The 26,379-nt window shown below is 39.3% G+C and overlaps 1 protein-coding gene across 7 annotated transcripts in view; it reads left to right on the plus strand.

Annotated features, from left to right (window-relative positions):
* The window catches only part of LOC109935183 (arginyl-tRNA--protein transferase 1), a 217,805-nt gene that overhangs the window by 80,389 nt on the left and 111,037 nt on the right, over positions 1-26,379 (plus strand). For all 7 annotated transcript variants that reach the window (XM_048608828.1, XM_048608825.1, XM_048608827.1 and 4 more), the window contains exon 8: positions 810-842. In XM_048608828.1, the coding sequence (XP_048464785.1) occupies positions 810-842 (33 nt within the window). The remainder of the gene's footprint in view (positions 1-809; positions 843-26,379) is intronic.

Consider the following 26,379-nt stretch of genomic DNA (forward strand, 5'->3'; position numbering starts at 1 on the left):
CTTGTTATCTCAGATTCTCCAGCATCTGCAGTTCCTACTACCCCCAAAATTGTTTATTTCTTCAGTGTCTTTTATCTCTTGTGGATGAAAGGTTGCCATCATAATACATTGATATAGGCCAAAAGTAAAGTTAAAAATATCAATAAAACAACTTTTAACTTTGTAGTGCTTCTATAATATCTACAGACTCTTTTAATCGGCTTTACGGTTATAATATCACACTGTTCTTTTAAAAAAGAAATCCTTTCTGGTTCTCTGCTTCATTGGTTTTCAAAACAAGTTACAATCTATTTAGGATATTGGTTTTTAATGAGGAATATTCTTTCTTAAAAACCCTTAAGCAGAAATGTTTTTAAAAATGTGGTTGAAGGCATGATCTTACTGTGTTAGTTGTCTTGAAGTGGAATGTTGCATCTTCATCACAAACAAGTTATCACGATATTTTGCTGTTGTAAAAGTAGTGTAGGAAATTGTTTGTGTTTGGGGGTTATTGGGGTGGGGCTGTAGTGCTTTGGGGAGGAAGGAGGAGGAATCCTGCTTAATTGAGTTGTTAATGTGAATTTTAAACAGCTAGTGTAAAATATAAACTGTCAGATTTATTGTAATACGCAGCTGTGCTTTAATAATATGCATTTTTGTGATAAATTATAAAAACATGGAAACTAAATTATGGAAGAGTTGAATAGAATTGTTAGTAGTAATAATAGTTTAATGCTCACAACTAAGTGCAACTTCCTTCTTGTAAGAACTAACATTTATTTTTCTTCTTTTTGTTCCCTATTCTACTAATGGCGTTTTGATAAACACAGTATACAAGATTCCTTTGCGACTCGCCACTTCAGGTAAGTCTAACATTGCATTCACTGGTATGTGTTTATATTCTTTGCTGGAATATGAGATACAGGACCAAAGCCAATTTTAATATACTATTTCGAGGTGTAAAGATGTTTTATTATTGACCACCTAATCTATTGCTGTTCAGGTAGCAGAATTGGCATGTGGATTGAAAGCAGAAGGAAAATGAACTAACCTGGAAGGTTACTTCAGTATTATTGCAATATGATGTAATGCAAAACTGAGTCAATATCTGTTCTTTGAGAATTTAATGCAGACTCTGTATGAGATCGTGCCCCTCGATTATAGTTCTTAATTTCAACATGTATAGCTGCATTTTTGGCATCATCCACTTTTGTTCTGTCCTCTCTCAAGATGGTCCACTTCTTACCCTTGAGTTGATAATAATATAAAGGATGTCAGCTTGATGCTGCTGCTCTAGTAGATAATGTTCCACATCTGTGCGTGAACATATCTTTACATCTGGTGAGCACTATTGGCATCAGCAGATTAAAAAAGATAACCAATGACTTGTCAGAGTTTGAAAACTCTAATATCTCTAACTTTCCTTTTCTTCCTTTTCTCTTTCTCAATCTCTTTTTCATTAATTCTCTCTTTCAGCCCCTTCTATTTTCTCTCATCCTATTTATGCTTCCCTAATTAGGAACTAAGAACAATACAGTACAGGAGCAGGCCCTTTAGCCCATCAAGACTGCACCAACACATGGTGTTTTTCTAAACTAAAAACTCTTTGTCTCCACAGGGTCTGTATCTCTCAATTATATATCTGTCAACATGCCTGTTAAACGTTGCTATTGTATTCCGCTTCAACCACCTCCTCTGATAGCACATTCCAGGCACTTACCACCCTCTGTGCAAAAAAACACTTGCCTTTGACATCTTCTTTAAACTTACAACCTTTATCTTAAACCTATGTCCCCTAGTAATTGACTTTTCTACCCTGGAAAAAAGACTCTGACTCCATTCTATCCATGCTTGTCATAACTTTGTAAAGTTCTATCAGGTCATCCCTCAGGCTTCAACCTTTCTAGTGAAAACAAAACAAATTTGTCCAATCTCACCTCCTACGAATAGCCTCCAAACCAGGCAAAATTCTGGTAAATCTTTTCTGTACTCTCTCCATAAGCCTCCAAATCCTTCAGGTAGCGTAGCAACCAGCACTGTACACAATATGCCAAATGTGGTCTAACTAAAGTTCTGTACGGTTGGTACTCTCTGGTTTGGTTTGATGACTTGATTACTCTGCTTGAATATCAAGATCTGTTCCAGTGAAGAAATCCAATGGAAATTTCTGGTACCTGTGAATATTCAAGCTTCAACCATTTATTTTTCATTTTACTGTGCTAATCACAACAAAAATGCACTAAACTCAGAACATTTTTAAATAGCTTTGTACTGTGCGCTGGAGAAATATTGGTATTGTAAGCAATCCAACATCCAGTCTCAAGTTCAGAATTTAAATTGTCTTGTACGTTTTGAGTTTTATTAGTTTTGACTATGTCTTGTAATAGTTTCTTTTTCCCTTTGCGGAGTTGCATGACTCTTTCAGGATAGATTTCTATTCATGATTCTGTGTGAACTTGATGATGACAGTTTTTTGTTTCAAATTTGAAAAAAAATTCCACTAAAAGTTGTATTAGATGGACTACTTGTACAACAGACACCTCAACTCCCTCGATTTAAATATCACCAGTGATATCTTTTCAAAATCCTGCAAATCCAACAGCAAGTTTAGTGCTTCAGTATCAGAATCCTCTCCTAGGCCAGCATCCCTAGTACTGAAGCAGTGGTTACATTCAGTCACCTGTCTTGAGTGGATCACATCATTTGCATCCCTGAATAAAGACTTCCAAATCAAACTTTCTGCTTTGGACTTTGTCATGGCAAGCTGACAGCAACAGAGGAAACACTTCAACCAGTCCCTTAGGTGTTCCTGATAAATTTCAGTATTCCACTGACCCGTGGGAATCTCTAGCTCAAGACTACCCAAGAGAAGATGAATCCGCAAAGGTGCCAGTCATTTCGAGCGTCCTTCTTATGCCCAAATGGAAGTGAGGTGCAAATGTAGGAGGAATGTATGAAAGCCTGAGCTTCCTACCATCTTCCACTTAAAACGCTAACTGATCCACTGTAGCAGAGTGTGCAGACCCAGCATTGAATGATTTAGCCACATCCGAACCCGCAACACCAGAGTGGAAGAAAATCATCCTCAATCCCCAGGGACTGCCAAAGAAGGAAATACTGAAATGACCACAGTGTAGTAAAGTTTTAACGTTCTTATTGACCGTAGAGTATAAAATAATACAGCACAGTAAAAGTCCTTTTGGCCCACCATGTCCTGTGCCGACCATGATGTTATTCTAAACTAATCCCATCTGCTCCATATCTGTCTATTCTGTGCCTGTTCATGTGTCTGTCTAAATGCCTCTTAAACTTTGCTCTTGTATCTACTTCTAGCACTTCCCCTGGCAGTGCATTCCAGGCACCTACCACTCCGTGTGGGGGGAAAAAGAACTTTCCTTGCACATTTCCTTTTAAACTTTCATCCTCTTACCTTACACGTATGCCCCTAGTATTTGACATTTCCATGCTGCGAAAGAGACTGACTATGCAGCCTATCCATGCTTCTCGTAATTTTATATACTTCTATCAGGTTGCCCCATCAGTCTCTGATGCTCTAGAGGAAACAACCCAAGCTTGTCCTACCTATCCTTATAGCTAATACGTTCCACTTCTGAACTCTGTCCAGAGCCTCCACATCCTTCCTATAAGGTGGTGACCAGAACTGCACTCCGTCGTCCAAATGTGACCTAACCAAATTCTTATACAGTTGCAACACTGGCCAACGTTTACACTCAGTGCCCTGACTGATGAAGGCAAGCGTGCCGTATGCCTTCTTTACCACCATGTCCACTTATGTTGCAACTTTGAGGGAGTTGCACCCCAAGGTTCCTCTATATATCAATGCTCTTACGGGTCCTGCCATTAACAGAATACTTTCCTTTTTGCATTTGACTTTCCAAAATGCATCACCTCACACTTATCCAGATTAAACTTCATCTGCTATTTCTCTGCCCAACTTTCCAGCTGATCTATATTCTGCTGCATCCTTTGATATCCTTCCTCACTGTCTACAATTCCAGCAAATTTCATGTCACCTGCAAACGTATGAATTAGACCACTGACATTTTCATCCTGACATTTTCATCCAAACATTTTCACTACAAACAACAGAGGTCCAAGTACTGAATCTTGCGGAACACCATTAGTCACTGACCTCCAGTCAGAAAAATGCCCCTCTACAACTGCTCTCTGGCCAAGCAAATTCTGTATTCAACTTGCTAACTCCCTGTGGATTCCATGTGATTTGATCTTCTGGACCAGCCTCCCATGACCGGCCATATTAAATGTTTTAGTAAAGTCCATGTAGACAACACCCATTGCCCTACCCTCGTCAACCATGTTTGTCACTTTGTCAAAAAATTCAACCACATTTGTGAGACAAGACCTCCCTGCATAAAGCCATGTTGACTATCCTGAATAAGTCCATTCTTCTCCAAATGTAAGTAAATCCTGCCCTGAAGAATCTTCTCCAATAATTTCCCTGCCACTGATAAAAGGCTTACCGACCTATTATTTCCTGGATTATCTCTGTTGCCCTCCTTTTAACAAAGGAACAACATTGGTTATTCTTTAGCCTTCTGAGACTTTGTGGCTAAGGAAAATTTCATGGCCCCTTCTAGCCCTCCTAATTTCTTTAATTTCACTTTTTATGTTCTTTCCTACTTCCTTTGTACTCCTCAAGGGCCTTTTTTGATTTCTGTTTCCTAAACCTTACATATTCATCCTTTCTCTTTTTAAGTAAACTTACAACATCTGTCATCATCCAACATTCCTGAATCTCACCATCCTTATCTTTCATCCTGGCAGGAACATGCTGGTCCGGAACTCATCAACTGGTATTTAAAAGACTCTCACATGTCAGATATGGATTTACCTTCAAATAGCTACTCCCAATCCTGTTTTCCCAGTTCCTGCCTAATACTGTTGTAATTAGCACTTTCATCTGAGGACTGGTCTTATCCTTTTCCAGAATGATCTTAAAATTTATGGAATTATGATCACCGTTCCCAAAATGCTCCCCCACTAAAACTTCGATCACCTGGCCAGACTCATCCCCAAATACAAGGTCTAATATTGGCCCCTCTCTAGTTGGACTATCTACACATTGTTTCAATGATCCCTCTTGGGTGCACCTAACAAATTCTGCCCCATCTAATCCACTGGCATAAAGGAGTCCCAGTGAATATTGGGGAGTAGAATCATCACCTACCATAGTCCTGTTTTTACATCTTTCCATGATCTGTTTACATATCCATTCCTCTAATTCCCGCTGGCTATTGAGAGGCCTATAGTGATTACACTTCTTTTTATTCCTAAATTCTACCCATATTGGCTTGCTAGATGAGCCCTCCAAGATGTCCTTGGTATAGCTGTGACATTCTCCTGCGTAAGTATTGCAAAACACCCCACCCCTTTTACATTCTTCTCTATCACGCCTGAAACATCTAAACCCTGGAACATTGAGCTGCCTGTAATTCCCATAGCCACTAAATTGCTGTACTCTGAGAAAATTAGACAGTTATAATATGCCATTCCATAACCACAAGTGAGAATCTGTAATCCATGAAATAAAATAGTCCTTGAATTATATTCAGATGCAGTAATTAAATGACCTTGCCCATAATCTGTTGACTGACACGTGAACAAATTGTGGTTGGTTTTAAAATGCATATGCGGTAGGTTTTTAAGAATTCCAAAACCAGTATTCGGATAGGAATTTTATGAAATTGCGATGAATGATCAGTTTTTGAATTTTTCCTTTTGATTCATGTCAGGTGGATGTTGCTGGCAAGGCTAACATATATTGCATGTTGTTAATTCCCTCGAGGAAACTCTTAATGAGCCTCCACTTGAACTGCTGAAGCCTCTGTGGTATATATTCTCTTTCGTGCTGTTAAGTAAAGAGCTTGAAGAATAAAGGGACATTTACTTAGTAGAGAATTGAAGATGTTTGAGAATAAGTAAAACCAATTAGCATTTACTTTGACATCCTAAACAGAGAGAGGAAGTTTTTGAGTATTCTGCAGGGTGCATCTTTGAATGTTTCTGCCTTCAAAGATGAAGATCTGCACAAAGTACTCCTGTTTTTTTTCCCCAACAACCAGTTTGTGGATTGATTTGAGGGCAGATTTGGTTTGGTGTCCCTTACATTCAAGCCATATGCTGGATGCCATCAGGAATTTAACCTGAAGAAGGAATTAACATCACCAGGAAGGAGTAGGAAATTTTGGACGTCAGGTTAATAAATCAAATACATGATATGCCTCTTTCTACTGCCAGCAAAAATATATAATAGAATAGTGAGTTATTGTCATAAAAGCTTTTTAAAATATTTACTCTGTCAAAAACATGCAATCATAAATTGTACCTTGGGTAATTTTCTTCCATTTTTAAAACGTCATGATCATGTCTGTGGTTGCTATCACTTCCTTTCACGGTTGTTTTGTAGTTCTTTTTTAACCTATTCACTCATAACCAGAGAATTTCCTGCAATGGTTTCTTTTTGCCACTGCACTATAACCTCTGGAGTTCTCAAGGATTTACACTCAATTATCTCCTCTTTCTCATCTACATACTGTCTTTAAATTAATTCAAGTTCTAAATGCTTGCTAACAATACTAGCTCAACTTTCAACCACCAACCCTTTCAATTCCTCTACTTCCTGTAATTTTGCATTGCTTATCTGGCAGGAAACAAAATGTATCAAAAGCAAAGCCATTATCTTTGTCTTTTGCCACAAACAATTCTTTAGCCATTGATTTCCACCTCTGCCCACCACTGTTTGAAACTAAACTAGATGATTCACAAAATAAAAACCTAAAGAACTGCGGATGCTATAAATCAAGAACAAAAACAGAAGTTACTGGAAAAGCTCAGCAAGTCTGGCAGCATCTGTGAAGAAAAAAATCAGAGTTAACGTTTCGGGTCTGGTGACCCTTCCTCAGAACTCCACAACCTGGCTAACCTGATCCAGAGCTGAGCTTCTGATTCCATATCCTTTCTTGCCACTCACACTACCTACTTCCAAGGATTATTACCTGTCTGCCTGTGCATCAACCCATCTGCTGCTAAAATTCCTTATCCATGCTTTAATTACTTCCATACTTACCTAACAGAGTGCTAAAATAGACAACCTCCTTCTTCTATCCTTAATAAATTATTCATCCAAAACACAAGTCATATTTTAACTTACACTAAATTCCATTTGTCTATTAGCTTGTGCTTGCTGACTTACATTGCCCAAAAACCTGTTTTGCTTTTAGAAGTTCTCGTCTTAGCATTCAAATCCCTCAACGGACTTCACTCTCCCTGTTACATAACCTCCTCCAACCTTACAACCCGTGAGAACTCCAGCCTTAGTCCATTTGCCAATTCCTTCATTCTGCCATTGGTGGCAAGGCCCTAACCTCTGGAATTCCCTCCCTCAGCCCCTTTGTTCCACGCGTTATCCTTTTAAGACCTACATTAAAGACTTGCCTCTTTGGTCATAATATAAGCTAATTGTTTAAGTCTCCCTCTGGCTCAAGTCACTTTTTGTCTAATTACACTAATGATATGCCCATTGGAATGTTACTCAGTTTGAGTTGCTGTTGTTCTTCGATGTTTCGAGTTTTTTTTTAATTGCCTGATATTATTAAGAGTTCTTGAATGTTCTTTGCTTCAACAGTAACTTTTCTTTAAAATCACTTGACTTTAACCTTTACGTAATGCAAACCATCTCATTATTACCATTTCTTTAAAAAAAGTTCTATACTGCTCATATATTCTGATGTAATTAGTAATTTCAAATACTCCTTCCTTTTCATTATTGCGGGAGTTACAAAAGCATTTACTGTAATGATTTTTGTCTTGAAAATAGGACAGTTGTATTAGATTGTATTTTGTATACCCTGCGTAACTCTGGAAATTGGTATGTTTTAGAAGAAATAATTTGGAAAGAACGGTGATTTGTTTTCCCTTCTCTTCACCTATGCCCGTCAAAAAGAAATCTTTTTATTATGCAATTATTTCTCCCTATTTGCACGTATATTGCCGTGATATGCAAAGTCTTCAAACGTGTTTTGATGTCCTGAATCCATGCCCATCTTTGCTGGAACTACAGGCTGGAATGGTTAGTAAAGGAAAGAGTTAAGGTTGGACAAGCTACCCTTGTATCTTCAATAATTTAGACTAAGTAACAACGTGGTTGAAACACTCAAGATCCTGAGGCTTGACAGGGTGAATGTGGAAAGGTTATTTACTGTTTTGGAGAATCTAGAACTAGGGGGTCACCATTTAAAAATAAGGGGTTCCCAGTTAAGACATGGTTGCAAGTCATTGGAACACTGCTTCCTCCACATTTTGAGGAATTGAGTCTATGAATATTTTTAAAGCAGAGATAGATAGATTCTTGGTATGCAAAGAGATGAAAGACAATTCTAGCTTCTAATTCCAAATGGCACAACTCTGTTTTGATCTCTTGTGTTTGTATGTTTAAATCTTCCAATTTTGCACCCTCCAACACAGTCTTCCTCCAGTGTCTCTCCACTGTCATCCGGTAGAACTACTCTCACATGGTTCCTATAGAGTCAGAGTCTCACAGTATAGAAACAGGACCTTCAGCCCATCATGTCTATACCGACCAATAAACACCAAACTGCAGTAATCCTGTTTACCTGTTATTATCTATTTAACAATAACAATAATATCACTTGTGATGGCTTGTCCTCCTGCTGTCATACCGTTATTTCTGGTGTCCTCCAAGGAGCAATCCTCAGCCCTCTTATTTCTCATCTTCGTGTCTCCCATTGGCAACATAATCTGAAGGTACAGTGTTCGTTTTCAAATCTACACTAATGATGTCCAACTATAACCCTCACTATCTCTCTTAATTCTTGTATTGCTGTTGAATTAATAGAGGCTTATTCAACATCTAATATTGGATGAGCAAGGCATAGGACTTAGGAACATGAGTAGGTATTTGCCCCTTCAAGCCTTCTCCACTTCTCAATAAGATCACCACACATGGTTTGGCTTAACTCCACTTTCCTGCCTGTACTCTATAATTCTTAAGTCTAATGTCCATCAAAAATATCTATCCAACTCAGCCATGACTATATTTAGTGACACAACCTCGACTGTTTTCTGTCTGGAGAAAACTAAGAGAACATATTTTTCCTTGGATCTTTGTTGCAAGCAAAAAATTCTTAAACTGTGTTCCCAGTTGTAGCCTCTCATGTACGAGGAAACGTCTTCTCAGAATTCACCCTGTCAAGTCCATTCAGGATCCTGTATGTTTCAGTAAAATCACCTCATTGTTCCAGAGTCTAATAAGTTATGTAGTAAACTGTTTAACCTTTCTTCACAAAATGAGGTCTAGGTCATTGCCAACTTTGTCTTTAAAGTATATGAGGAAATGGGACTTCCGCTAAACACTTGGGAAACTAAGAACCTATTCCAACAGCAAAACACCTCCTTTCTGGTCAATTAAGATCAATGGCAAGAACCTGACAAATGTGAACCATTTTCCGTCAATGTAGATGATGAAATTCATTATTGCCTGCAGTATGTCATCTCGGCCTTTGATTGACAGAGGAAAATAATGTTTGAGAGCAGGATTTCATATCAAGACTCAGCACATAGTTTACTAGGAAGTAGTATTCTCTACCTTTCTATTTGCTTCAGAGACATGGACAACCTACAGCTGGCACCTCAGAGTACTGATGCAGTACCATCAGTGATGCCTTTGAATGATGATCCAACACTAGTTGATTTGGAAAGGAAGTCCAACACAATATTCTTTCCAAAGCCAAAATACCCAGCATTGAGGCACTAATTACTCAATAGCAGCTTGGCTAGATGGGATGCGTCTTTCATATGCCCTAAACCAGACTCCTGAAGTAGTTATTCTACTCAGAATTTGGTTGCATTAGAAAACTCCCAGGAGGACAATGGAAAGGTTTTGGGTATTTCAGCAAAGCATCCATCAAGAGAACAAATGTTTTTGCTGACTCATGGGATTCCTTGCTTTGTGACTGACTCAAATAAATAAATACATTTAGGAAGGCACTTGTCTCACGTAGAGAAATTTTATCAGGTGCATGCAAAGAGGAAGCTGAGGCTCAGAAGACAGAGCTGAACCACCTAGGCTTTCAAGCACCATGTGCTCCACATGAAACAGGGGCTGTATCACATGCTTTGCATGTACCAAGCACCTCAGTCCATTGAAGTGGAAGAACGTTTTCAATGCCGATGGACTGCCAAAAGGGATGGTGAGAATCAGACATATTGATATCCTTTCAAACCCACAGTTGAAGCCAAATATGTACAACCTCTGCTGAGTAGACTTTGTACCTGTCAGATGTTGAATTTTGACCATCATAGGGTTGTACTCCCATTGATTCATTTGAGGTCAGAAGGAATGTTGACCTGCAGCGTTTTCTGCATACCTGCCTGCTTATGTTCCTAGCTGTTGGGGAAACTAAAATTTGTAGTTGAATAGTGAGAGAAAAGATTTTGGGACTACAAATTTGTCTAGTTCTAACTTGTAAGAATTACAATATATCAGTTCTTGCTTACCATGTGTACACGTGTGTGTCTTCAGTTATGTGGGTTGAATACATGATCACATTCAGCATCCGAATCCAATCAAACTGCATCTTACTGGATTATTTTCTGATGAAGGGTCTAGGCCCGAAACATCAGCCTTTCTGCTCCTATGATGCTGCTTAGCCTGCTGTGTTCATCCAGCTCTGCACCTTGTTGTCTCGGATTCTCCAGCATCTGCAGTTCCTACTATCTCTTACTGGGTTAGGAGTGGTTTTTTGGAGTGTTTCACATCTCTGAATGCATTTAATTTCTTAATTGCTAATGCAGAAGTAACTAATTGGGGTGTTGATTTTGACAAGTTGGGAAGGTTGCCCTTTATCCCTCTTTTGGCTTCTCTGTACAAGTAAATGAACAGACATGTATATGGACTAATGTCACATACTGTTTCTCCTCCACCACCCAGTCCCTCCACATTGCTGTAAAGTAGTAGGAGTTCTGAGTTTTACTTTATGAAATGCTTTTCATTATGGCACATGTTTTACTATTTGCTCTATTTTTGGCATTTTCTGGCTCCTGTCCTCCTTCCAAGGTCCTTGTACTTTCCGTCACCCTGATTTTCTCTGTGGTTATGATCCATGCTACTTAATGATCATTTGGCACGTACTACTATTGAAGTCGAATACCAATGAACCAATAAATGACCTTTCTTCTGCTCTCTCTGCACCCAAACCCCACCCTGAAAGAGAGAATGTTGTATATAAATTTTGTATCAACTTGTTGTTATCTAAAGTTTAACTAAGCCAAAGAAGTTGAAGTTTTAGGCAGCTTCTACAGTCCAAGTAGGTGAGAGTTGCTTCTTGTTCGAGCTACAGTACTTCCCCATGGTAGTTTGGGGTTTCAATTTAAAGGATTTGTTTGACCAGAATATTCTGGCTTTCCATTGCACATCTTTTAAACTTCTTGACATTCTATTCTGTGGAGGGCTTGCATGGCCATCTCTGATAAAGTCACATTTTAATACTTCTGTCATGAAGAGTTGAACTTGTAGGTTCAGCTGGATATTACCGTTGATGTTTCGTTTCTTGAATGAATGATTTCAATGATCCATAAGACATAGGAACAGAAATTAGGCCTTTCAGCCTATCGAGTCTGCTCCACCATACAGTCACGGCTAATAAGATTTTCAGCCCCATTCACCCACTTTCTCCCCGTAACCCTTGATCCTCTTGACCGTCATGAACCTGTCTATCTCTGTCTTAAATGTACTCAATGACCCGGCCTCCACAGCCTCCTGTGGCAGTGAATTCCATAGATTTCCATAGATGTACTTAGAAGACTGATTCAAATCAAACCACTTATGGATGAGTATCTTTCTAGATTGGAGCCTCTTCATTAATCATAACTATTGATCAAGAATTCTGAAGGTGAATTTTTAAAATAGCGACCAGCTGAAGTGGAGCTTACAGGAAAGTAAAATTCTGCAGGTACCATCAATCCGAAATAAAAAACAACACTTGGAATACACAGTGGGTCAGACAGCAAAGGAACTGAGGAAGGGTCACTAGATCCGAAATGTTAACTTTGATTTTTTCTTCACAGATGCTGCTGGATCTGCTGAGCTTTTTCAGCAACTTCTGTTTTTGTTCCTGAGCAAAGGAACTGATGTGTTTGAGTATTCGTGCTAGAAATATGATAGTGTACATTATTTCAATGAAACCATCTGTGGAGAGTTTTTACTTTCTGCAGTAAAATGGAAACCTCTTAGGTTGCTGCAGTTGAAGGCTAATAGAACTCATTATAATTTATGAGAAATGGGCCTTTATCACCTCATCAATGCAGGCTGCAGGTTTATACTATTTACCTAATTCTGTGTGTGGGTTTATTGATGTTCATGGAAGCTTTCCTGCTGGGAGTATGCCAGGGTAGCTTTTTAAAGCTATTTTTTATTGGCATTTCTAAGGCTTAGTAAATTTTGTATGGCACCATTTACATATGCCTTTAGTAACAAGCAGTTATGTAAGACAAATTTCATATTGTGGATCATTGAAGTATTTGGTTCCTTTCATTCTGTATGTATATTTCTTGTGGTTTCCTTTATTAATTGACTCATTAGATCATTGTCCTGGTTGATGTGCTATGGAGAAGATTTCTGCAGTAAATGTCACTTTTTTTCAGCTCCTGTTGATATCAAGATATTTTCCCTCACACCCAACAGTACTAAACACTGATGTAGCTGCTTACAGATGAGCATGAAAATGAGATGTTACACAAAATATACGAGCGTTCTGTGTTGAAATCCTCCTAATTGTACCCATATTTTTGGACTGAGCAATTCAGCAACCAATCTCTGACTGGTAACATTTCTAGAAAGACAGGAGGCACCATTCAGTTCTGTCCAGCAAAACAGAGGGGTTTATTGCAAGGTTTTTCAATTGGTTATTCAGGACAATTTGGGGATCGGTGAAGAGGAGTTTAAAAGTTACAGTTAGTGGAGGATGGACAGTCTTAAACAGTGCTATGGTTAACAGTGCTGCTGAAGGCAGCTGGACTGTACAGCTTTTATATGTGGAGGGCTCAAAGAAGTTCTCAAGCAGTTGAATAACTCTATCTACATCGGGAAGTACTGGGAGTTGTGGGGGCTCAGAAGAAATCATGTGTCAGTCACTGTTCATTTCAGCTGAGAGGGGCACTGAACAGCTCACAAGCAGCATTTATTTGAAATAACTGAACAAGATCGCAGATCAGGGATAACCAGCAATTCTAGCTCCAGGGGAGCATAGACCCAGGAAAGGAGGATGACCGACTACATTGGGCGTAGCTTTTGACAGCCTTGAGAAGGAATGTCAAAGTCATATTAGCAAAAGTGAGGAATTGTGGTTCCGTGTGAAATTTCATGCGAGTTTATAACCCACCATGTTGCTCATGTTTGGAGTAATTGCTGAGAAATCCATGGAATTGGCCTTGATGTTCTGGCAGTTATGTGCTATGGTGTGTTTGATCGCAGTCTATTACCCATATTTACCACATCTTAATTCAGGGTTTTCAAAATAAGTTGTACATAAACTCTGTAATAACTTGGTGTTCTAACTTTTTGTATGGTAAAATTTATTCTTGTTTGGTCAAAATTACAGAATTGAGGAGCGTTATTCTCTACTTAGTCCCCTGGTTGTCTCGCTTTATTAAAATTAGTCAAAATACAAGCGCCTAGCCGGAAAGTTCCAAAATTTAAAAACACTTGTGGCTGAGTCAGATAACCAGGCACAGAGCTAGGGTTTATAATTACTCTTCCCTATGTATTTTCCTTTTTAGGGTTTCTCTGTTGGTAAGGGTGTTGAAGAGTGCTGAAAGGTTAAACGTTGCCTTTGCTCATTTCTGTACCTGACCATGACCAAATGTGGTGTCCTGGAGAAAAATCAAGTGGAAGTATCAATCTAGGTTGAAATTCAAATTCTTCGTATCAGGAAATGTGCTATTAATTCCACTCCTGAATCACCCCAAATTAACTGGGAAGCATATCAACTCACTTTATTATCGGTGTTGATTTTGAGTGAAACAAAAGCAGAGTCATCTGCCTACTTCTGTGATGCTGAGGTTTATAAAGATTTGGAGACTATTTTTTTGAATCCATCAACTTTGTGTTTAACAGTTGAAATAAAATTGGGAAATTTAAAATAAAAAATTTGATGTAAAAATGCACATGCTTGGAAAAGGTGGTGTGTTGATGTAAAATATTTTGTCGCATGTCACTTTTCATCATAAAGGAGTATTACACAGCTGTTTTACTGACTCAATTTAGAAAGAAATGCTGTTGTTCACTGTTTACTGATTGATACCGATTATAATGTTTTCAGCTATTTTTTCAATTTAAATAAAGATTATAAACTTTGTGATTAGAACAAGCTCCGTTTTGGTTTACAAAAGAAATCTAATATTAACATCATCATAGAGAGGAATGTTTGAGTACTTTGAATTCAGACATTTAAACCACATTATATCTTGTCAGATCCAGGGAATAACAAATGATCCTTTGATCAAAATGTTAAGCATTGAAGATAAGACTCATGGGGGGAATGAACTTGGTGCATGGCTATACAGATGACTATTTAAACAATTTTTTAAAATCTGAGAAAGGATAAACTTAATTAACTAAGAAAAATGATTTGAGATCAATTAAGCAAATATTGCAACTACACACGAAAGTAAAATATATTTTATTGATCAACTCAAAGTTTGAAACAGGAAACAATTAAGCTACTTTCATATTAAGTAAGTTTTTTTTAAGGAGAAACATACTGGAAGCAGAGTCCTTTCTTGCTTCAAACTATAAAATCACTTCTTAGTTTCATGTATGTTTTTGCATTTGTGGCTACAACAGCAAGTCAGAGGTTAGGAATTCTGAAGCAAGTAACTCACCAGCTGATCCCCTAAAGCCTGTCCACCATCCACAAGGCACAAGACCGCTTTGCAGAACACCTACGCTCGGTTCGCAATAAACAACTGCACCTCCCAGTCGCGAACCATTTCAACTCCCCCTCCCATTCCTCAGACGACATGTCCATCCTGGGCCTCCTGCAGTGCCGCAACGATGCCACCTGAAGGTTGGAGGAACAGCAACTCATATTCCGCTTGGGAACCCTGCAGCCCAATGGTATCAATGTGGGTTTCACAAGTTTCAAAATCTCCCCTCCCCCTACCGCATCCCAAAACCAGTCCAGCTCGTCCCTGCCTCCCTAACCTGCTCTTCCTCCCACCTATCCCCTCCTCCCACCTCAAGCGCACCTCCATCTCCTACCGACTAACCTCATCCCGCCCCCTTGACCTGTCCGTCCTCCCTGGACTGACCTATCCCCTCCCTAACTCCCCACCTCCACTCACCTTTACTGGCCCCATCCCCGCCTCTTTGACCTGTTTGTTTTCTCTCCACCTATCCTCTCCTCTATCCATCTTCTATCCGCCTCCCACTCTCTCCCTATTTATTTCAGAACCCCCTTCCCCTCCCCCTTTTCTAATGAAGGGTCAAGGCCCGAAACGTCAGCCTCTCTGCTCCTATGATGCTGCTTGGCCTGCTGTGTTCTTCCAGCCCTGCACCTTGTTGTCAGAGATTTAATACTATCCACTTGCCTGGATGAGCGCAGCTGCAGAAACAGTCAAGAAGATCGACACTAACCATCTCAAAGCAATCTGCTTGATCAGCACACTCTCCAACCTTGATGCAGTTGCACCGCGACTCCTTCGACAACAGCTTTCAAACCCACACCTTCTACCTCTAAGAAAGACAAGGGCAGCAGAGGCGTGAGAGCACCACCATCTGCAAGTTCCTTCAAGTCACACACCATCCTGACTTAGAATAATATTGCCAATCCTTCGCAGTTTCTAGTTCAAAGTAGTGGAACTTCCTTCCTAACAGCACTGTGGGTGTACCTAATGCCCACTGACTGCAGTGGTTCAAGAGGCAATTCATCACCGTTTTGATAAGGTCAGTTAGGGATGGACAATAAATGCGAGACTTACCAGTGAGGTCCAGATCCCATGAATAAATAAATAAACTTACCTATAAAAATAAAAGCTATTTCTTTTTTCACTATCAGGGGATGCAGTAATGAGGGTAATATACATTTGTGTGGAAAAGATTTTGGAGGGCAGGTAGCACATGACTGTTTTATCTCCTGTCAGGAAGTTGTTGCTCATTTTAAAACAAATTAATGTCATGCTTTGTAATGCCAAATGCAAATAAAGCTTGCCAATACATAATGGATGACAGAAGTGGGTTAGAGGCAAGCTATTTTGTAAATCACGGGTGACCAAATCAGCAGTTCTTTGTTTGTAACTGAAAGATGAGATTTATTGAAAAACTGCTCGTATGCATGATGTAAAAGATTTGATTTGGGATGCTAAAATCCTAGATGAAGATGGGGAAGTGTGCTCATTTCCCATATTCTACAGAGGTCTTGTTCTAAATTTTTAGTTTGCAAATAACAGTCGAGAGACAGAGCTTGATGTAGCAAATGTGCCCTTGTTTGAAACATGAGAAATTTCCTCATTTTTGTTCAGTTTTTTAATGACGTTTTGAAGTAGTTTGTACTTTAATTCTTTTCTAGATTACTCTGAAGTATTTTTTGAATTCAGAAATGGTGTTGTGTAGTTTACTAAGTTGAGGTTTCTACTGTGAAGATCTGATTTGTAGTTTTCTGTTTGTTTTCACTGACGTTCAGATTAACTTTAAAATGGAAGATTGGGGAGTTGGTGGCATAATGGTATTGTCACTGGACTAGTAATCCAGAAGCATAGATTCACGTCCCACCATTGCAGATGGTGAAATTTAAATCCGAAAGAATAACTGAAATTAAAATGGTGACCATGTCAATTGTCGTAAAAACCCATCTGATTCACTACTATCCTTGAGGGAAGGAAATCTGTTAGTTTAGCTGGTCTGGCCTACACATGGTTCCAGACTTAATGTGGATGACTCATAACTGGTCACTGAAGTAGCCTGAGCAAACCAGCCAGTTCCAGGAGCAACAAATGTAGACCAGCCAGTGATGCCCACATCTCAAGAACAAATAAAAAAGCAAGTTGGAAATAAAATAACTGTTAGGTGCTCGTTCTTGGATATGTTTCTTGGGATTAACTTTAATCTAGTTTGAAGTTTTTTTTAATTCAAAAAAAAAACTTCTAATTGATAGGGAAATTGTTCAAGCTCACTATTAATGCTTGAGTACAAAAACAAAGTTGCTGGAAAAGCTCAGCATGTCTGGCAGCATCTGTGAAGGAGAAAACAGTGTTAACGTTTTTTGGGTCCGGTGACCCTTTCTGAGGAAGGGTCACCGGACCCGAAACGTTAACTCTGTTTTCTCCTTCATAGATGCTGCCAGATCTGCTGAGCTTTTCCAGCAACTTTGTTTTTGTTCCTGATTTACAGCATCTGCAGTTCTTTTGGTTTTTATTAATGCTTGGGTAGTGGGTTCAGTTCTTGGAGTTATTTTCTATTTACTTCAGTGGGGAAGGCAGAGCTGTAGTCATCACATCACTGGTCTCGTAATTCAGAGGCCCAGAATCCATCACAACAGCTGATGGAAATTATATTTAATTAATAAATCTGGAATTAAAGCTAGATTTACTAAAAAAATCTATCTGATTCACCAATATCCTTTAGGGAAGTAAATCTGCCATCCTTGCCTGGCATGGTCTAACTGTAACACCAGATGCACAGTAATGTTGCTGATTCTTACCTGCCTTCCGAAATGGTCTAGCAAGCTACTCAGGTTGAGGGCAATTAGTTAAGGACAATAAATGCATGCCCTGCTGGGAGCATCCACATCCCATGAGAGAATAAGGGAAAAAAAGGAGTGCTAACTGCTTTAATCAGAGGGTTGGTGGAAGCAATTAGTATTGGTTCATTCAAATGAAGATTCTTTTATTTAATATTCCTTGATGGGACATGGGCATTGCTGGCTGGCCAGCATCTTGTTTATTGCGTGTCCCTAGTTGCCCTTGAGAATGTGATGGTGAGCTGTCGCCTTGAAACGCGGCGGTTCACATGCTTTAGATTGACCCATAATGCTCTTAGGAAAGGAAGTCCAGATTTTGACCCAGTGACAGTAAAGGAGCAGCGATATATTTGCAAGTCCAGACAGTGAGAGGGTTTGAAGGGAACTTGCAAATGACGGTGTTGCCATGTATCTGCTGCCCTTGTCCTTCTAGGTGGAAATGGGTTCGGATGGTGCTGTCTCAGGATCTTTTGTGAATTTCTGCAGTGCATCTTGTAGGTAGTCGCAACCACTGATATTAGCATTGGTAGAGAGAGTGGATATGGGCTGCTTTTCCTGCATGGTGTAAAACTTGTTGAGTCTTACTGAAGCTGCGTCCATCCGGGCAAGCAGTGAGTATTTCATCACATGCCTGACTTGTTCCCTGTAGATAATGGACAGGCTGTGGGGAGTTGGGAGGTGAGTTGCTCGCTGCAGTGGCCTTGTAGCCACTGTGTTAATGTGGCAAGTTCATTTGACTTTCTCATTAATGTTAACCCCCCCAGGTTGTTGATAGTGGGGGAATCATGATGATAACATCAAAAATTTTCTGAAGAAGGGTCCCCAGCCAAACCGTCAGCTTTCCTGCTCCTCTGCTGCCTGGCCTGCTGTGTTCCTCCAGCTCCACATTGTGTTATCTCTGACTCCAGCATCGGCAGTTCTTACTATCTCTGTTTTACCTTCAGTGTTGTTTCCACCCCCGTTAGTCTTTCTGTAAACAAATAGCTTAAGAACTAATAGATATCAACAAAACTCTGCACAGAAAGGGTATTGCTTAAGGAAGAACTGATTTAGTTTCGCCAAAGAAGCATGTTGAAACAAAAATTGAAATTGCTGGAAAAGCTCGGCAAGTCTGACAACATCTGTGGAGAGAAATCAGAGTCAACGTTTTGGGTGAAGTGATCTTTCCTCAGAGCCTTCCTAAGCATGTCTGAATGTTGGAGACTTTGAAGGATTCATTAATCATGGAGAGGTGGGCATGAATTTAAAATTTTTGAATTCTTTGAATTTTGATTGTTTTAGAATGTTGTGGATTGTCTCAACTGCTGTGTTGGAATTTGTCACAGCTCTCAAAATCTAAACAGAGTTTTCAGAGCAGGTTCTTACATGTGGCATATCCTATAACCTGTTCAATTTGCTGCAAAATATATTCAGCTTTGCTGTTGCAGACCATCAGTCAAACAGGGAACAGCCTGAGGCAGACAGCATAACTGTAATAACATGGAGTTAACACAGCGTACTGGACGTATTTGCTCTACTGAGAGCCCTCTTCACTTGTTTGAGAATGCATTGAATAGATTGAGTGAAGCTCATGCTCCTCTTACTTCATTGCAAAATGTCTTTAATTCATGTCTTGCAGTGCAAGAAGTGCAGTTTACTATATTGGGTGATGCCTACACTGCAAGCATGTACTTTTTAAAGCAAACTCTTCATGAGACCAAATCTGAATGACTTTTAGAGCAAGATTTGCACTGTTTATTTGTTGATCACTGACTTGCTTGAGGGCTACTCTTGGAGTTGTTCAATGGCTGACTTCATGTTGCTTTTAAAAACAATAGTGGATCTACTGTAGCATTGCTTCAGGGTAATCCAGGATCTCCAGAGCACGTTGATTTCTGATGTTTACTATGTAACCTGCCGGTTAAATATAATGGTTTCAGTAATTTTACTGAAGCGGTGAATGACTTGACTTGCTTTAAGTAAAAGTATTCCAAAGAGGAATTAGAGACAAGCCTAATCCTGTCCTCCCCTAACATCATGCTCATGGAATTTTCAGTTGATGATCTTGTCTGCTTAAGACGAATTGATGGAGTAACTAGTGGCAACTTTTTGTACTAGCAGTCTAGGAAATGGGTCGACTTCAAAATCAGAGCCATTCAGGAATTAAGTTAGCAAAGCATTTTTTCAATATGAAGCACCCTGTCACAAAAAGTAGTAGGTGCTAATTTAGTTTTAAATTGAAGCCTGATCGATTTTTATGAGCCAAGAACACCAAGATGCATAGAGTCAAAAAAAGTGCGCTGATTAGGAGAGCAGCTACGATTTCTTTGAATAGTGGAGAAGATTCAAGGATCTGACTGAGCTACTCCTATTGCTATGTCTTTAAACTTTCACTGGACTCTGCTTCCTTGTACTTTCTGCCAATTTTCTGCTGAAGGTGCAGAGCTGCTTCCACACATCTGTGGTGAATGTTACAATTGTGAGGTGAGAGGTCCCTGCCCCTCTCTGTGTACTAATAAAATTAAAAAAATTCATGGGTATCTACAAGTTAGAAACGGTCCTACTAAAACCAACATAGAGTCTTAGAAGTGTGCTGGGTGAAGTGGAATGCATCTTATATGTAGTCTCTTCAGTGGTTCAGTGGTATTATCTAAATAATAACAATGAAATAGCCTAAATGTTTTTGCACCAGAATTATGGTCCAGTGGTCATGGTTCTTCAGAAATAACAGTACAGAAATGTGAGACTACTAAACCTTTATTTTTCATGTTTTTTTAAATTAATTTTTTCCATGCCTTTGCGGCACAAGCTTTGAGTAGCATTGATGGTGTATTTGTTAATCTCACAAAGATCTTTTATACTTGGTATGATAATAGCATTTGGAAATGACCAGCCAGAATAGCCTGTCCCAAAAGCTTTATCCAGATGATCTGAGAGTTGCATGATGGCTATAATAATGGAATGGAGTTAAGTATCTAGCTTTTCAGTATCTAGTTTTTCTTTTTATTCACTTGTAGGACATGCTGAGGGGCAACTTTCTCACACAGTGGAGGTTCATATGTGGAATGAACTGCCAGAGGAAGTGATAGATGCAACTACAGTTACAACATTTAAAAGACAAAGACAAATGGACAGATACATGAATAGGAAAGGTTTAAAGGAATATGGTCCAAATGCATGCAAATTGGACTAGTTTGGTTTGGGAAACTTGGTCGGCATGGACAAGTTGGACTGAAAGTTCTGTTTACGTGCTATATGACTGTACAGCTTGCCAGCATTTACTGTGCATCCCTGGTTACCCTCGAGAAGGCGGTGGTGGAGAGCTGCCTTCTTGAGCCGCTGCAGTCTAATCCTGTAGGTTGTTCCACAATGCAGTCAAGGAAGCTTTGTAGCTCCTGTTTTATTTTACTTCTTTGTTGACTTGTTTGCTTGTTTCAACAGCAATAATTTGTATTTATACAGTTTAATGTAAGGGAAAAAGTATTAAATAAGAATATTATCAAGAAAAGTTCTGAATCAAGCCACAGAAGATATATAAACAGAACAATGAGAAGACGTTTGCTCAGAGGTAGGTTTTACGAAGCATTTTGAATGAGGAGAATGAGATAGAGGGAACTGAAAACGTGAGGTTAAGAAAGCTGAAAGGATGGCTGCCAACGTGGTGACTAAAATACAAGATGCTCAGTATACCACTATTGGGGATGTAAAGTGAAATTGAAGGGCTGTCAGGATGAAAATAGTGCAACGATGGGGAAGAGAAAGGCCAGGAGTGATTTGATTACAAAGAAGAGAATTTTGAAACTGGAGTTATCAGTAAGCACAGGAACCTGTACAAAGGAGTGCTTATTTAACATAGTAAACATCAGAAATCAACGTGCTCTGGAAAGATGAAAAATTATAGTCTTTCCCTGCGGTCAAAAACTAAAGCCTCAGAAAAATGTTTTTGGGAGCATTTATTTTCTGACTGTTCTGTCCTATTGCTCAATAATTCAGTAGGTTAACCACATTAGTCACAAGCTGTTGACCTGATTTCTGACGTTTTAGTATCTTCCCCCAGCCAGGTGTAATGTACTCAGTCTGCTGGTGTTTGATTGGGTACATTCATTGATTGTAATCCTGGCCAGATAAAGTATTTCTCATGTTGCTCCTCTTAGCTAAATGATAGAAGGCTAATATTGGAGTCCCAGGTTTTTGTCCTTTTACTAGCCTAAATTTTTTTTTCCCCGAATCTAATGGCCATTTCACACTGCTGCTACTAACCGTCAATGGCGGAGGGAGTAAATGTTTGTCGATGTGGTGCCAATCAAGTGAGCTCCTTCATCCTGTAAGATGGCAAGCTTCCGGAATGTTGTTGGAGCTGCCCTCATCCAAGCTAGTGGGGAGTTTCCATCACACTCCTGACTTAAGCCTTGTAAATGGTGGACAGGCTTTCAGCAATCAGCAGGTGAATTACTTGCTGCAGGATTCGTAGCCTCTGACCTGGTCTTGTAACCACAATACTTGTGTGACTAGTCCAGTTCAGTTTCTGGTCAATGGTAATCCCTAGGATGTTGATAGGGGATTCAGTGATAGTGATGCCGTCGAATGTCAAAGGTGATGGTTAGATTTTCTCTTATTAGAGATGGTCATTGCCTGGCATTTGTGTGGTGTGCATGTTACTTGCCACTTGTCAGTTCAAGCCTGAATATTGCGCAAATACAGCAAGACCTTAGCGGCATGGTGTAAAGACAAAATCTCTCCCTTAATGCCAGAAAAACAGAGGAGCTGGCCATCGACTTCAGGAAGTGAAGGACACACCCCTGTCTTATCAATGGTGCTAAGTTGGACGTGGTCGAGAGCTTCAAGTTCCTAGGAGTAAATAACACCAATGATCTATCCTGGCCCATCCACATTAACACTATGATCAAGAAAGCACACCAATGCCTCTACTTCCTCAGAAGGTTAAGGAAATTTGGCATGTCCACAATGACTCTTACCAATTTTTAAAGATGCACCATAGGAAGCATCCTGTCTGGATTAATCAGTGTGGTATGGCAACTGTTTTGCCCAAGACCATAAGAAATTAGAGTGTTGTGAATGCAGCCCAGTCCATCAGGAAAATTAGCCTTCCTTCCATTGACTCTCGTCTACGCTTCCTGCTGCCTCAAGAAAGCAGCCAACATAATTAAAGAACCCTCTTACCCCAGTTATACTGTCTTCCACCTTCTTCAATCGGGCAGAGGATACAAAAATTTGAAAACGGGCAAAAACAGATTCAAGAACAGCTTCTTCTCACTTATCAAACTTATGAATGGACCTCTCGGATATTAGAATTGATCGTACTCTGCACCTTCTCTGTGGCTGTAATACTGTAGTCTGCATTCTATTAGCCTGATGCATTTATGTGAGGTATAATTTGTCTGATTAGCATGCAACACAATACTTTTCCACTGTATCTCGGAACATACGCCAATAATAAATTAACTCCAATCAAATCAACCAGACCTAGACATGGACTACTTCAGTATCTGAGGAGTCATGAATGGTGCTGAACATCCCCACTTCCAACCTTATGATGGAGGAATGATCATTGATGAAACAGCTGAAGGCTTTTGGGCCAAGGTCACTGCCCTGAGGAAGTCCTGCAGAGATAGGAGTTGCTCACTAACTCTGTGGTGCTCTGTTCTCCCTCCAGATTTTGGTCTACCTAGCTTTTCGTTCCAGATTTCTGAATTTAAATTGCCTGCTGCTGTCATAGGATTTGAGCTTGCCTCTCTAGATCATTAGCCCAAGTTTCTGGATCACTAAAGTAAATTGAAGAACTGAAGAAAAGTCACTGGTCTCGAAACATTAACTCCGCTTTCTGTTCGCAGATGCTGCCGGACCTGCTGAGTTTCTTCAAGAATGTCTGTTTTTGCTTTTGGATCAATAGTCCAGTAATACTGGCACAATGCAACTATTTTCTTCATTGCATGCACAGTAGAGGACCTACCAAATTATTTGGATTATGTCTTGACAGAAATGTGAGAAATGTGTGTCAATGTGAGGAACACGGAAGCTGTACATCATCCTGATGGTAGAAAAGTTCAGTCTGAAATGGATATATACATCAACGTGGAAGTACCGGTCATATTATATGGCTCTTGAGTCATAGCATTAATCAAAGATTGCATCAAATCAATAGTACCTTTTAGAAGGTGGCATGAAAAGTTGTGTTAAACCAACAACAAACTTAAGATCAACATGACCATTTTTGCATCACATTTACTCTCTAGAAATGGGCTATTCAGCCCAAATAAATTCATGTTGGTGTTCCACTCTAATTTCTGTCCTGCTTAATCTAATTTGAGGACCATTATTCTTCAATTTTTTTCTCCCTGAAGTGATTATCTGGTTTTCCGTTATGTGCATTTATACTCTGAAGCTTGTGGTACCTTACAACAATCTAACCACTCTGGGTAAAAAAAAGTTTCTTCTGAATTGCCTATTGGATTTAATAGTAATTGAAGACTTCGTTTAAGACTTCCACGACAAAACCTGTGCACGAACCCTAGTTTTGGATATCTCCAACAAGTCAGCACTTAGTTTTATCTATTCTTAAAAAAAAAGCCTCGACTGTTCAATATTCCCTCATGGGTATAACACCTTAATTCAGTCAGCGTAATAATAAATTGTTGATGCACTTGGTCCAGTGACCTTTTATGATATGGAAACCATACTGCTCACCTTTTCATTGTGGTCTAAACACGTTTTTGTACAGAATCACAGAATTGTTACACTTGAGGCTGTTCGGCCTGTTGTGTTGCACCTGTTCTTTGAATAAGCCCCATGACTGATTACTACCCACCTGCCATTTCCAGAGGACTGTGAATATTATTTCTATGTAAACAATTATTGAATGCCCTTTTTAATGCCTCAATTGAACCTACGTCCACCACACTCCAAAGCAGTGCACCCAAGACACTAACTGATCACATAATGTATAATCTCACATCACATATGCTTATTTTGCAAATTGCCTTATTACTGTGCCCTCTTGTTCTGAATCCTTTTCAGTTGTTTCCCTCTAGAAATGGATCCCAATGCTTGTTTGTCTTTTTTATGGTCTTACTGAGCAATATGATTGCATTTAGTGATTTGTATATATGTATCCCAAGATCTTCCTGCTGCTATCCCAATTTAGACACGTATTTTCAAAAAGAATGTGGGTTAGTCACTTAGACTCTGTGCCTGATGCTATACTACCCAAAAATTTATGTTGTGGTGAGCTTAGCAAATTTTGCTCTTGTGATGGTCAGTTCACAAGATACATTTGACATCTCAGTTGGATGGAACCATTGAAAGCTTGAACAACTGCTCCATGTTGTGGTAGAATTGAGAAATGAGGAGTAAAGTATGCATGATTTGGAAGCCAACGTATTTGTTTTTGGGATATATGCAGAGGAGCCCATTGTAGCCCAAGATGCCAATTTTAATAATCTGTTTTTGATAAGGAAACAGACACTCCTTAAAAATGGCGTATGGAGTACTGGTTACAGTATAAAGTAGTAGACCTTCCTTTCCTGTTTTGATCCTGTGCCTGCTGATTTGTTTCATGCTTTGATTTTTAAAGCTTCACATGAAGTCCAGTTGTGGTATGATAACTTAACAAATGTCATTGAATATAAATACTTTTTTTTAAAGTGTATAAAATACCTTTTCTGTAAGCTAAGTAAAGATCATCTGTAAGAGGAAGTTATTCTTAAGGTGCTCCCCAATTTTGAAACAACAATTTTTTTGTTTAAAAAAAAGCTATCGCGTACCTATCTAGTTTATAAAATAAGACTTAATTTTATACAATTTGGCCTCCTGAAAACCCTGATATTTGAGATTGGAAAATGGCTGGAGATTTGCTTGGTTTACTTGGCTGTAGCTACTGTCAGTGAGAAATTGCTAAATTGATAGGACGCTGTGTTTTGGTCCTGGATGGTAATGTGCAAACATCAGCTGTTTGGAATTTAGTACCATTAAAATAATGCTTTGTCCTCAGCTGGTACTGCATTTCAGAAGGAGTAAAGAACTGATATAGTTACTTAAGCCTCTGATTCAATGTTGCCACTTGCTAACAGGACACATGGCTCATGTCAGTTGAACTTTCTGACCAACTGCCCCAAAATATCTGGGCACTAATTTTAGGAGGGAATGAAAATGAGTAAATTGAATAAACAAAAATCTTTGAAGTGGAATAACTAAAAATGGTCATTGTTTTTAAAATTATTCAAGCTGTAGTTTATGAAATTTTGTGTAAGACTCACTGTCCATTAGAAGAAATGACACAGGTGATTGACGCAGCCGAAAAGAGGAACAAACTCCTTTGGATTCCGGAAAATACTTAATTCAGGTTACCTTGCTTCGATCAAATTTTTTTTCCGCAAGAGTTTAACAAATATGGAAGGGATAGGTTTTCAAATCAAATGTAAAAATTCATCCCTGTTTGATTTTTGCGCTCAATCATTAATTTCTCATTGAAGATTAAAATTAACACCATCAGAAAGATGGTTGAATTCCTTGACAACAAGGTGCAGGGCTGCATGAACACAGCAGGCCAAGCAGCATCATAGGAGCAGAGAGGCTGACGTTTCGGGCCTAGACCCTTCATCAGAAAAGG

Source organism: Rhincodon typus, chromosome 20, assembly GCF_021869965.1.
Source record: "Rhincodon typus isolate 14 chromosome 20, sRhiTyp1.1, whole genome shotgun sequence".
Lineage (NCBI taxonomy): Eukaryota > Metazoa > Chordata > Chondrichthyes > Orectolobiformes > Rhincodontidae > Rhincodon > Rhincodon typus.